Source organism: Corvus hawaiiensis, chromosome 6 (genome assembly GCF_020740725.1).
Source record: "Corvus hawaiiensis isolate bCorHaw1 chromosome 6, bCorHaw1.pri.cur, whole genome shotgun sequence".
Taxonomy (NCBI): domain Eukaryota; kingdom Metazoa; phylum Chordata; class Aves; order Passeriformes; family Corvidae; genus Corvus; species Corvus hawaiiensis.
Window position 1 is genome coordinate 59,712,739 of NC_063218.1, and position 14,274 is coordinate 59,727,012.

The 14,274-nt window shown below is 34.6% G+C and overlaps 1 protein-coding gene across 4 annotated transcripts in view; it reads right to left on the reverse strand.

Moving 5' to 3' along the window:
• ANO3 (anoctamin 3) overlaps positions 1-14,274 on the reverse strand; it is a 211,682-nt gene that overhangs the window by 62,435 nt on the left and 134,973 nt on the right. For all 4 annotated transcript variants that reach the window (XM_048306870.1, XM_048306869.1, XM_048306871.1 and 1 more), the window contains one exon: positions 11,761-11,897. In XM_048306870.1, coding sequence (XP_048162827.1) covers positions 11,761-11,897 — 137 coding nt within the window. The remainder of the gene's footprint in view (positions 1-11,760; positions 11,898-14,274) is intronic.

The window sequence follows — 14,274 nt, forward strand, 5'->3', positions numbered from 1 at the left end:
TGTCCAATCTGAGTGTCCCCTGATGCAATTTGAGGCCATTTCCTCTTGTCCTGTAGAAGAGGCTGACCCCCATCTTGCTACAATCTCATTTCAGGTAGCTTTAGAGAGAAGAACTTCTCTGAGGCTCCTCTTCTGACTAAACAGCTCCAGTACCCCCAGCCACTCCTCATAAGATTTAATCTCTCTAGACCCCACACCAGCTCCATTGCCCTTCTCTGGACACACTCCAGCACCTCAATGTCTCTCTTGAAATGAGGGGACCACAAATGGACACAATACTCAGTGTGTGCCCTCACCAGTGCAGAGTACAGAGGGACAAACACAGCCCTGCTGTATTTCTGATATAGGCCAGAATGCCATCGGCCTTCTTGGCCACTTGGGCACACTGCTGCTCATGTTCAGCCAGTTGTTGACCAGCACCTCAGGTTCTGAAGACTTTGACATCTGAAAAGGTAAACTGAGAAACTATAATCATCTTCTGGATAATGCAGCACTCATTTAAACACAAACCATCCAGAAAACTATGCGTTCCAAGTAGTATACATTACACCCATCATATATGAGACCAAATGTTTATCAATGCTGCATCTTCTAAACAGGATGCTGGTCTTAGAAATTAATCCTATTTGGATTATTTGGGTATGAATTTTACAATACTCAGAGTTATACCCAATAGGGACACTATTCATAAGTAGAACCATGTATCAAATGCATGATACCAGCATTATAAATACTGGATACCAGCTCACTTGTTTCTATGTGAAACGTTTTTCTTATGCCCACATCTCTCACTGCTGGCTTTCTACACATTTAGTGCTTCTGAGAATTCCTCAGTCTGCAAAACCTAAAGCATTCTAACAAGATTCTTCCTCCTTCTCTGCTTTTTTAGCTCCCAAAATAAAAAAACAAGGAACAGTCTGTCTCAGACCATCTACCATTACAAAGGAGTTCATCGTCTTACACTTGGGAACATTATTTAAGTACGTTAAGCTTCAATTTAGAATCACAGACCTTTAAGATCATTGAGTCCAACCATTAACCCAGCACTGTCAAACCCACCACTACACCATGTTCCCAAGGGTCACATTACACATCCTTTAAATACCTCCAGGGATGGTGATTCCAGCACTTTGCTGTGCAGCCTGTTCCAATGCCTGACAACCCTTTTAGTGAAGAAATTTTCTCTAACAGCCAATCTAAACACACCCTGGTATAGCTCGAGGATGTTTTACCTTGTCCTGTCACTTGTTACTTGGAAGAGGCTGACCTCCATGTGGCTACAACCTCCTTTCAGGTAGTTGTAGAGAGCAGTAACATTCCTCTTGAGCTTCCTTTTCTCCAAACTAGTAACTCCAGCTTCCTCAGCTGCTCCATATAAGACTTGTGCCCTGGATCCCTCTTAGAACACACTCCAGCACCTCAATATCTTTCTTCATATTCAGATAAACAATATCTGAAATCCAAATTAAGGTAGTCAAGAGTGTCAACCAAGATAGTGCATGGAATATAGGGTTTGTCACCCCTTCTAAGAATTTTGAATGGGAATGGTAGTAAAAATGTTATTTTTTTATTATTTTTATAATGTTATAGATTTAATGATCTAAAGCTATAAGATGTAGAGATTTGAAGGTGAGGTAGTAAACTGAAGGTTCAAATGCTTGAATATGCAAATTTTTAAAACCCATACTTTTTCAGGTTCAAGACACAAGCAATTAATCTGCTCTTCAACAATGAAGGATTCCTGCACAAGTATTTTACAAAACTAGACCAGGGCTGCTTTTATGGTTCATGAAGCAGGCACAATCAGATACAAAAAGCCTGGCCAAAACTCCCCCATAGGGGAGATCTGGAACTTCTCTAACACATTTTCTGCTCATGCAATTTCTGCACAGACATGCTGCAAATTACATCTATCTTTTTGGAATACACTTCTACTGCCTTTCTTCGGATTATTATTTCTAGCCTTTCTTTCCTCATTTCTGAAACATTTGATTTTCTTCAGTCTTAGAAAAACATGTTTTATTTCTCAGATTAATGACAGTATCCAAATATAACCTCAACTTCATCAAACAGAATATACCAAACAGAATATACCAAACAGAATTATCTGGGGTCAGTGTTAAAGACATAATGAGCAGTGAAGATAGTAGAAAGAAATCTTCTATCCCTATTTATCCCAGACCACTTTCAGAGAACAACCCCCACAGGCTGAGAAGTGCAATAGTAAAGTCACTTACCACATTCATGCAGTGAACCTGGCCTATACTATTCTGAATTCATGACTGATTCACTTTAATGCTACTGGCACCATTAATTAAACTTTTGTGCAATTCACAAGCAATGTTGACCACCTATATTAGCAGTAATATGGTAATTACTTAAGTAATTGAGTACCAGTAAAATAATTTATATGGTGATTTAGTTGGCTTTTTTCAGTTGATCTGAAGGAGCTCCATAACATGTAAGGAGAACATGGAGCAATAATTTCAATTAAACATATAAGTCAGGGTATATTATCTGTACCTAGCACAAGGAATCAACTGTTGCTACAGTGGGCATTCAAGCACACATCATTTATTATTTATCTGCTGGTTTGGACCAATACATCTCTGATTCATTCTTTCACCTTTTTCAACAGAGAAAAGGATCAGAAAAGGAAAAAAGCATCAGAAGAAATATTTTGTGCAAAGACCTTACTCTCCTTTATTCTGTTTAAGATTTTCTGTTTCACCTGAAAAATGTGTATAAAAGGACTAATGCACATTCTCTTATCCTCTTCATTCTCTCCACTATCTTACTCCTCCAGATTTTCTGAAACAGTATCCATCTGTTAGCTTTCTTACATTTACACATATATGAAAACTTGTTTGTTTTGAAAAACTCCTTTTAGAGTATTGCAATATAGTTCAGATGGTAAACTCAGCAATTTAACTTAACCTTGTTCTTTCAAAGTCTTTAAATAGAAGAACTTCAACTATGAGGCTGTGAAGTACCACTTCACTCAAGCTTGTTCATTATGCAAAATCATAATACACTGGGTTGCATTTGAGTAAACTATTACCTGAGGCTTTGATACTATAGATCTACTGCAGTTTCTTGTTTTTATTATGTGTCAACAGTTTTGGTTGCTTCATAGCTTGTGATTAGTAAAACAAATCACATGACACAAATCACATGACACACTGCTTTGAAGCCTGAAAGTGTAAAATTCAAAATACTACCACTATCATTGAACTGAAATTTACACAAGGCAACACACATTGATCAATTTGTCCTAGAAAAAGGAGTTTTGGCTCAAACAAAAAAAAAGGTGGAAGTACAATGCAAATATTTAGCAAAGCTATAAAATAAAAAGTTTACATTTCTATTCAAATGTATAAAAAGAACTTCCTTGTATTTAGCCGACACAGAGGGATTTTTCAATAAACTATTTTTCAGATTCTAATTAATTAGCAATGCCCTTTTCACAAAGTGGGAACATCTGGTTTACGGGATCTTTCTCTCCCCAATTAATATAAGTAGCACGGTTCACAGTAATTGTAACTATTTCAGCTTCATTTATTTCTCACTGCTGTTCTGATCTGTAAATTAAACTTTTATCATTTTTTCACACCATACATAGAAACAAATATTTCTAAAGAGTGAGTTGGAACCATTCTCAAAACAGGAGCAAATTCTAGATTCATGTAAATTACATGGTATTCACTGTATCCTAATATAGTAGTATGTTGTCTTTTTTTCCACCTTATACTGGTAAAAAGTTTGAGATAGTGAGTAATATACACTACCTAGGTGAATTTAGAGGTTAATGAGAACCACACATAGGTACAATATATGTTGTAACCATTTATTTCACCTTCATTCCACCACTGACAACTCTCCTCAAAACTAACATAACAGCAACGTTTAAAGGCTGACAAAATCTCTATAGGTGTTTACATTTTAATGAACTTCGAGAAAATTCCCATTCACTTGTTCAAGTATTTGCAGCTTAAGCTGTGCAACAGCTAAATATCAAGTACATTCAAAGTACAAGAAAGGTTCTCTCTAATTTGTTTATACATCAAAGGTACTGCCTAGGAGAGAGCACGTATAGGAAACCAGATACTTCCCTCTACTGCCTGCCCCATGTTCAGCCAATGTCAGCTCAGGTTTCTATGTATTCAGTAACTTTCTATAACATTGTCCAGCAGCCCCCATATCCATATAATCTTTTAAAACCCAGAAGACCACTTATAAGGATTTTGACAGCTCATTTCTGGGAAAACTGCTTGCTCTTCTTTTTTTTGAATTTGGGACACATTGGCTTTATTGGATGCTTCATGGCTGTAATTCTACAAAGAAATATGTATAGTTTCTTAAACTGTGTAGAAACTTACCATTACTTTAATATAATTCATGAAACTTTTTGACTCTAATATCCCCTTAAATTTACTGTACCATTAATGTATATTATATAAATGAAAAATCACTATGTTTAAAGCAATCACTCTTCTTCTTTCCCCAAACATGTACAGTCCTCCTCTTAAAACAGACTTTCTTACTAAACTTGTCAATTAGCTAGTCAGACATGACTATTCACATAAAGTATCAATGTAGATGAAATATTATTATGTAAAAATACACTAATATGCTACTGTGCATGTTATATTTGGCAATAGGATACTATCATATTTTACTATATTAATAATATAAAATATTGACTATTTTACAGACTGAAGTCAGATTTTAATATTCAGCCACTCTAAACAGCATTCAAAGTCAAAGCAAAAAGATAAACTCCTATAACATTCACCTTCACACAAAGAGACACTTTATGTGCATTTCCACTTTGTCTTTTTAAGCTTGCAATGTTAATCCCTACTTTTCTGACCACTGACCCATTTTTGGAAACAGCCTTTAGCAGTTTGTGTTGCATTAATTATCCTAGGGGATGAGTTACACAGCCATTTGATGAATCTTAAATTTTGTTGGCATTGTTTTGTACAGTGAAAACTATAGACAACTAAGATTCCAACCTGTGATTCTTTATTTCAACCTATTTGATTGATCAACTTGATGTCTGCTTAAATGCATGTCATTATTGACTGTGGCTGAAATAGTGACAAGGGTGTTTTTATTCCAGAAAAATAATAAAAGTACTTCAGTATGAATTTAGCCTACGAAATATTGCATTATTAGATTATACATGTGTTTATTTTAATAAATGAATTTATTCTAACTTACTATCAACATCCTGTAAATCAAGTCTGACATGAAAGAAATGATATAACTTGTTAGTCTCATGTATAAAATTTTCATTACCATTTTTTTACATATAAATATTAAATGAAAAGCTGGGAACAAGACTAATCATTATATTTTTTTATTTGCTTAACTCCTGAAATATTCCAGAGATGGCAATAAAAATGAGCATGATTTCTACATATTTTATATACATGTACACATAAACACAGAGGCTGACAACTGTATTTTCACAACACCTCTTAGTAGATGTACTTTGTTAGTTGCTTTAGAGTATATCTAAAAAATAATTTCATCTACTACCCTCATACTCTGTAATTATAAATAAAACATCAATAAAAGCACAACATGAGTGCTAGTCTAGCAGGAGGCACAGAGCCCATGGGACTCAGCCCAGAGCAGGTTGCTCTGGCTGAACATATCCAGAACAGGGAGAAACAACTTTTACACTGGGGTGTAGCTCAGGCAGTGAAGAGTCTATTTCAGCTTCTGACTTCAAGGAATGTTGTTCACTTAGCAAAAAGAATATAACAAAGTTTCACATCTATATGAACATACAGAAAATATTAATTGTCAGTCATAACCAGCAACAGGAGCATTCATTTAAATAAGTGACAACGGACAGTACTCAAGAATTAAGTTTCCACAGCAGAACGTATTTATTTAGTCTCTACAGTGTAGAGAATGAAGTTTAGCTTTCCTCTGTGTGGGTGGTATCATTTGGATTACATTTGTAAAATTATATAAAGGAAAGTAAAGATAGCAACAGACTGGAGCCTGGGATCTTAAAGGTAGATGGCTACACACAGCTGGGCCTCAGGAGTCTTCTTTTACAATTGCACCCTAAATTTGCTGAATTTCTCTCCCCAATTTTTTTTTATGTCATGGTGATGAAGTTTGGAACAGAATGAATTTCCTTCCTAACACAGTTCATGAATTCTGATGCTAAATGTTCTAGAGAAAAATAATTTTACTAAACCCTTACCAATAATGAAGCAACATACTAAAGAGGGATTTACTTAAGTGTCTCAGGTTTTTTTGGAAGGGGAGGGGAGAGGAGGGGAGGGGAGGGGAAGGGAGGGGAGAATCCACCAGTAGAAAAAGTGGTGCAACCACTGGAAATGCAAGTACTGAATCCAAGCACTGAGTCTCAACTCCATCACTCCATAATAGTACCACCCCGCCAGTAGCATTTTTTCGGACACAAATACACAGGGAAAAGTTGTAGAACCAGAAAACAGTAGAAGAAGAATCAAAGACAAGTAAGCAGACTTTGAAATGTATTTGCTTTCTCATGGAAACACTGGCATACTGCTGACACTTAAAAATTTGTAAACACCACCATACACTGATGTTTATATGTCAGCATGGTGTCTTAGAGCCCAAAAAGGATGGTATGAATTGTCATATATGTATATATGTGTGTTTGTGTGTGCGTATATGTATATATGTATATGTATACTCTCAAACACACAGATATGTATACATGCACATACAGTATCACTCTGTATACTTGCAAGGAAAATCAGCTTGGAAGAGAGAAGTAAGAAGAGCAGAAAGACACTTAAAATGCAAAAACACACTGGTTACCAGAGGTGTGTCAAGGAAAAGCAGTTTTCTGTACCTCTTCGTGTCTTGGCTTTAAAGAGATCTTTCATATATAATAACAGATTAATTCATGGATATTAAATCATGTATAAGCAGAAGTAGCCATGGAAACAATTTGAAGAACTGAATTTTGACAGAGGTAAAGTCTGATCTGTTAACTTCTTCAGCATGGCAACTACCTGAAAAATCCACATTAATAGCTTTCCTGTTCTGAGTGGAATGGTTTTCTCTAATAAAAGAAAACTTACTTCCAATATAATTTATTGTTCTTTATAAGATCCTATTAGATTGAAAGATTACTGGCTGATTCATGAAAACCACCTCATTTATTTAGATCACTAATTCTCCCTAATACTGTAACCATGAACTTGGCATTAATATCTTCAGTAATATTCACGCCAAAGGATGCCACCATTTAAGTGGTTAGTGTCCACATTCAGAGCTTATGATTCAGCTCATACCTTAAGTATTTTCTGGAAATAAATACATCTCTGATGCTAACTACAGTGGGTTTATTCCCATGACAAAAGTGGGATACCTAAATAATGCTTGCTTTGTTTCAGGATGTTTAAAAATCAAAGCTGGGAGCTCAGCAAGTTTACAGATTTCTTAAATTATATAGAAATAGCTGTGAAGCATTTTGAAGTGCTACTATACCCATTTTTTACATTTCAAAAACATACTCTGATTAAGAATAATCTAAGGCGTTCTTTATGTGAAATTTTCTAAACACACATCTAAGTTAGATCTCATCTTTTTGTGTTTGTAGGAATGGATAAACCATAAACAGATTTACTAGAATCATCCTTTCAATTACATTATTTCAAAAACAGATTGATGATTTTAAGTGTATATTGGTTTAGCATTCTTCTTGTGCAAATAACCTAGGAATGAAAATTGGGGACATATTTGCATATGCAAAGACATCCAAACTATCTTGGGCATCAAAGACAACATAACAGGCTGCCATAATTACCCACACTATCATATTTCAGTGTGACTACACTGCTGTGTAGAACATAGCTTTTTTCTATGGAAACAAAGACTTCCAGAAATATCTGACCTTCCTAATTAAACTTCAGTTTAACTTTTTAGGAGTAAACGAAAGGATTAGCAATTATTTTAGCTTCTTCACAGAGGACATTTTTTCCATTTATATTCTATTCAGACTTAGAGAGTAAGCATGAAAAATGCATTTGTATATATTATGAAAAACACATTTGACTTCAGGAAAGAAGGGGGTTAGGTGATATGCAAAATTTTTAAAGGAAGTCTGTTCAATATTACCATATGAGAGAGCAGCAATGGAGGATGTTTGGAGACAGGAGGAGGCTTTTTAATATTTAACCTCTTCTATTTGCTCTTGAGGTCTAATAGGGAGGTCTTAAGAAGCACACTAACATGATCACAAGAAATTTTTCTTTACATCTTTATTTTTAAAAATTTTCATCTTTATGATAAAGTTATTACTTGCCACTTACCCTGCATTTCCTGAAATATTTTCTGAGCTTTTTTTTGCTTTAAAAAAAAAAACCTCACAGGAGATGAGAGCCAAGCACTAAAAGCACAAACATGAAGTTAACTTTTGTTGCACTTTACCACATCCTTCCATTCTGGGATGGTGATTTTATCTGTTATCATTGCTTTTAAGCTTTATTTACTTCTGTGTGATTAGACTGCATTTTTGGACTACCAGAAAAAGGCAGCAAATTAGGCTATTGTATAGGCAGTATTTCTTCATAGTTCCTGAATCCACAGTGATAATAATATGAACCTTGTTCTAAAAATCCTTTCTTTACCTTGCCAGATAGCAAAACGCACTACCTAGATAAAAAATTTGTTAGATCAAAGAGAGTAACAGTGAGGTAGCGAATGGAAGGAAATTGAAGTGTAATTTCTCAAATACTCCTATCGTGCTACTATACCTGTAATAGCAATAGGTAAAGAAAATAATTGGCTGCTACTGATTTTGCCACTTCTCTGGACAAATGTTGCCTTCCACTCAAGTGATAAAGTCTGTTTAAGCCTGCTTCCCTTTCCTAAAGAAACTAGAACATTTCAAGTATCAACTTGCCACTCAGGGACCTCCTCATTTTCTACATTTCCCTTGAAAAGCAGATACTACTCATTTTTGCTCAATAGACACTTGTTGGCCTCATTCTTCTTTGTGAGACCCCTTGGCAGAATCACATACATGAAGTGATACTTTCTATGCAATCTCAAGAGCAGTCGGTGATGAAACATTGGCAGAGATAGATAACAATGACAGCTTTTTCATGGGTCTGAGTGACTCACATTTTTGCAATATGAAATCTGTGGATTCTGAAATGATAACAACCTACACTATACGAAACTATCAATTATAAATCATAATCATGGAAACAAGAAAAGTAGATTAATACATTGGCATCTGGTTGCTAGAAGAAAAGTATCTGATTTTCCAAAGATTTTAAATGTAGCAACAAGAATCAGATTTATGGGGGTATCATGTATGTAATCTGAAAAACGAAACAATTCCTGAAAAAAATGTTTATTGGCTTTCATCATGTGAGCAAGACGTTCACTACTGCTGAAACATTCAAGCAGCTTATCACTGAGAAAGATAATGGCATCAAGAAGTAATTGCAAACAAATTTTTTAGCAATTTTTCCCTGAGTCTGTCAGGTATACAACAACCCTTCCAACACAAACCAAAATTAGAAACATTAAAAAGAAGAGAAGAAGAATATGCTTTTATCCTTGTATTCTTGGCTAATGAAGTGTTTCTCATTTTCATTACCTGGTCAGACTGAGGAGACTTTTTATTGTGACAGATCAGTTTACACTTCAAATATGTGACCGTACTTACCAGCTATAAAGCTGTACTGAATTCAATGCTAAAATCACAAAGTGCCACAGGTACAGTCCATGAGAGAACTCTATAATGGTCTCCTGAAGAGCATACCATATGTGCTGTGCGTACAGCACAGAAGCTTACAGTAATTCAAGCATAACTAGGTTTGTAATACAGGATTACTGATGCCTATAGGCATATACCAAAAATCACAGAATCACTGGTAAAAATACCCTATCTGCAGAATTCATTATTTCAAGTGTGTGACAAAGAAAATTATTCAGAACTTCTTGAGGTTAAGTCATTTTTCATACGTTTGCAACCAATTATGCTTAATGGAAAGGAGAAAAGGAGAATTAAGGGTCTCCTAGTTGAAAGTATGACTAAAAAAAGATATATGTTTTGAACAGAAAATCCATCATAAACCTCTGACATTACAGTAGATGTACTGCTGGAGAAAATGCATTGTGATGAATAGTATGATTAAGTAATTACTAAGCAAGATGGCATGCCAGATTTATCTGGTGAGATGAGATGGCTTTTCCAGCACCTTAGCTGAGATTCCTGAAAATACTCCTACACTTGCCTACACAGAAGTGAAATTTATCTTTCATTCAATGTGTCTAGATATCATTTTGATACTGCTTAGAAGAAGGATCTTATACTCTAGCTAGATCACTCTCAACTGACCATTTGCTACATGAAGCTAGTTCTTCTAAACTCTCAGAATTTCTTGAGGCCTTCCAGATAATATGAATTCCACTCCATGCCCAGAATCCTATATCCTAAATTCTGTGCAAATAAATCTATTGGAAAAAGGCTACTGCCTCTTAGATGTGTCAATAAAAAACATGAGAATCCTTGATTTTGTATAATTTTGCTTGCTTTTGGTACAGAGAATTCCATTCACTGATTCTGTTGGTCAAACTATAATATTGTTACTAACATTCTCCATATGGAGAGACAGTTGGGAAGTCGAGCAGAAAGTTCTGCAGAGTTTGTAGGCCATATGGACATTTTAACCTTAGTGGGCCACAAGCCCTGGGAACAGCAAAAAAGAATTCGAAGAAAGTAAAAGGAACGTTATGTATTACACTGTGTCTTGTTTAAAGGTAATCATACAAGACGGTGGTTAATCAATGTTGCTAGGAAACATGGATGTTGTAGTTTTCACTAAGGTAGTAGAAAGAGTATATAAGCCATGCTGTAGAAACAATAAACGGCTTTTGCTTGCATCAAGCTACATTCCGTCTCTCAATCGCCAACACCTCCAAAATCATCAGGAAAAATAAAATCCTCTTACACTGTCTTCTTAGTGTTAGCAAGTAACGCATTATTTTATTCTTGGCCAGGAGGTGTGTGTGTGGCCAACAAAATTCCAGCCTCCTAAGAGACAATGATACAAAACTTTTTAACCTATTTATACACTTCTAGCAAACAAAGAAATTAATGTTCATTAGTTCTAAATTACATAATTCTTTTTCATTAACTAATATTCTACCCTTAATTGTTTTTTTTTTTTCTCTCTGCACATCCTAATTAGTCCATATTTTTAATCTTTTTAGTATCTTTTTCCTCCAGTAGGGACTTTCCAGCACATATACTTAGTCTCTTCTTTATCTTCTGGTTTCTGCAAAATGACCTTGTGATCCATAAATTCTGCACTCCTTGTATCTAATTTCAGCAATGCATCTCTCTTCTCCCAGGCTTTCTTCATTGAAGCACATCAAGGTTAGTTTAACAAAACTCAAAAGTTTCAGTCATTTTACCAAGTTGTGTTTCCACAATAGCAGCTTATGACAACTTTGCTAAATGCTAACTAAAAGTGATTTAAGACTTAACTCACTGCTTACGATTTATTAAAACAATTAATTAAAAGTTAATTAAAACCATTAACTAAAATTATTTTAGAAATTTTATCATTTCCAACAATTTGGGAGCCACCAAAATTTCTTACCATGAGAAGCCCATTTATTTAGGCTGCAACATATGTACTGCTTTAAAAATTGCATTTTAAAAATATTTAAGCACATTCTGACAGTCGATACAATTTAATAGAATTCTGTGTCCATTACCTTTAAAGACGATTTAGTTCGAGGTTCTGTTTTCTGCCTGGCGAGCTTATTTTGAATAAGCAATGACTGATCTGTACGAGCATCATAATTCCCATGTTCTGAATCATCTGTATATGTATCTTTATCCTTTCCTACATCTGAAGGAAAACCAGAAGAAAACAATGGGCTCATTTTAGATTATAGTAGACAGAAATGAACAGCATTATCACAGCCACAGTTGAGTATTCATTTTATGTATACACTTTTTAATAACATATTTCTTTTCCTGTAAAAGCTTTATACTTGAAATGTTACCATGTTTATCTTAAACTAGAAGTGACTGCTATTTTTAGTAGAAGGCCTATAGAAAAGGTTTTTTATTAGCATTCAAATAAAAAAGTCCATAACCTCCTTTACAGTAGTTGAAAAAACACACAAAGTGATATGAATATTCAACTTCTTGACTCACAATTGCTGAGGCTCAAGATGTTTCACCAAATAGGCAGGCACACCCTGGAGACCAGAGTAACATCTCATGTTTTAAATTTAAACAAGCAATTGAAATGCCTGATTCCTCTACACACATGCAGATATAGCATTTGAAAATCTGCACATTAAGATATTGCTTCTGGTGCTTCAGAACACATACTAAGAGGTGTACCTGATGGTGGTAGAAGGTAGAAGGACATCATGAAGGAAGTGTTCTCCTTGTCATTGGATTTAGTTTCAACTGCTCAGCTAACGTTTTTATGAAAACTTAGTTGAGTACTCTAAGAGAGCTGCAGGAAACTGAGGACCTCCCTCAGAGCTTACCCATATTGTCCATCAGAGAATCATGACAATACTTGCCCTATGCACCCAGCAGGAGTAAAATGAAGGGCAATGTCTGTACAGTGTTGGACTGTAAAGTTTTAATGAATGTTAGAAAATGGCTAGTCTTGAAAAAATATGTTAAAAATTAAGAAGATGGAATAATCATTGCCACACAATATTATCTTGGACAAACTGGAAAAAGAAACATATTCAGACAAAAAATTTACCCACAAATCCTGAGTAAAGTTCCCCATCTCAGCTTTCACATCATCAGGGGAAAAGTCAGGTGGACTAGGAACAGTGTTTAGCCCAGTAATTCGAAACCCTAAACAGAAGCCAAGAAACAAGTCGTGGTTGCTGTGGGAACCACAATCTTGAATTTCATGGATTTTAAATTCATAAAAGTTCATCTGCAACATTTAAGTATTTTTCATTAAGTTGTTCAGTTAAATTCGCCAAACTAAGTACTACAGAAATTTAAAAAAAATAACCACAATTATCTCACATATTCTAAGCATTTCACATTTCTGAGATGGAATATTAAAAACCAGAACATTTACTGAGCACTATTTTTTCTTCAATTTAGTTACTACATAATGATTATAGAAAATATTCCCTTGATAATTTCTAATATTGATATTAACCATGGTAAATCTCTGATGGGATTTCTTAATATACAAAATAGCTCGTTTTAATTGTCAAAGTGCCTAACTCAGGGATTTTATTTATTTTAAACAACGTTTTGACTTAATATACAACTTACTCTCTGCTCAACAAAAATTAATGTAGTTAAAAGAAGGTTTCAGGTGGTAGGTATATAAAGTAGGAAACAGTACTTAGCAATTCTGCAGATTTGACTTATGTCCAGGTTTGATGATCTCTTAGTTTACTAAAGATCAGGAGCCAGTAAAATGAAGAGACAGGCCTATGAAACTTAAACGAGGTCATTTAAGCTGAAAGAAAGACTACACTTACATTAAGAAGTCTATTTTTATGAGGAAAGTTTTAGAGGATTAGACCTTATGAGTACACCTAGTACTAAAAAAAAAAAAAGCTTTTGAAAACTTCTACAACTTTTTTCTTTAAATAATTTGATGTTATTAATAAGTTTTCCCTCTGTGCTCAACACACTTTACCTGCTAAACATTATTATGCTTTCATGGACACATATTTTAAATTGCAGCATCTCTCTTCTGTAAAAAAATTATCTTTCACCTAGAGATACCTTCTATCTTGCCTGAAATGTAGTCAAAATTTGTTTTAGCAAAACAAAAATGCAAAACAACCCTTAAAATCAAAGAAATTTATAATTACAAGGAAACCTTATATAAAATTTAAAGATACTTGCTATTGTATCTTTCAGCAGTTGATTACTTATTTTATGCACATAAAGCACTCTCTCACTATGTAATGATATTAATACAGTAAAAAGGGGAAGAATATTTAGCATTTAAACATTCCACTTGAATAATCATTTGTTACACCTGTCTGAAAAAATGTAAAACTGAGACACATACCACACAATTCGTATTTCAAAAGTATATCCAAAAGTGTGCATTGTTCTTACCGTTCATGTAGTTTTGGACACTAATGTCAATAAAACCCCTAAAATGTTTGTAGATTGTTGGGGTTTTAGGAGCTCTCTGAGGTTTTTTTCTGTTAAAGGAATTTTCCCCATACATGTTGCTGGGGAGACAAATTGCTGGGTACTTAAAAAAACAA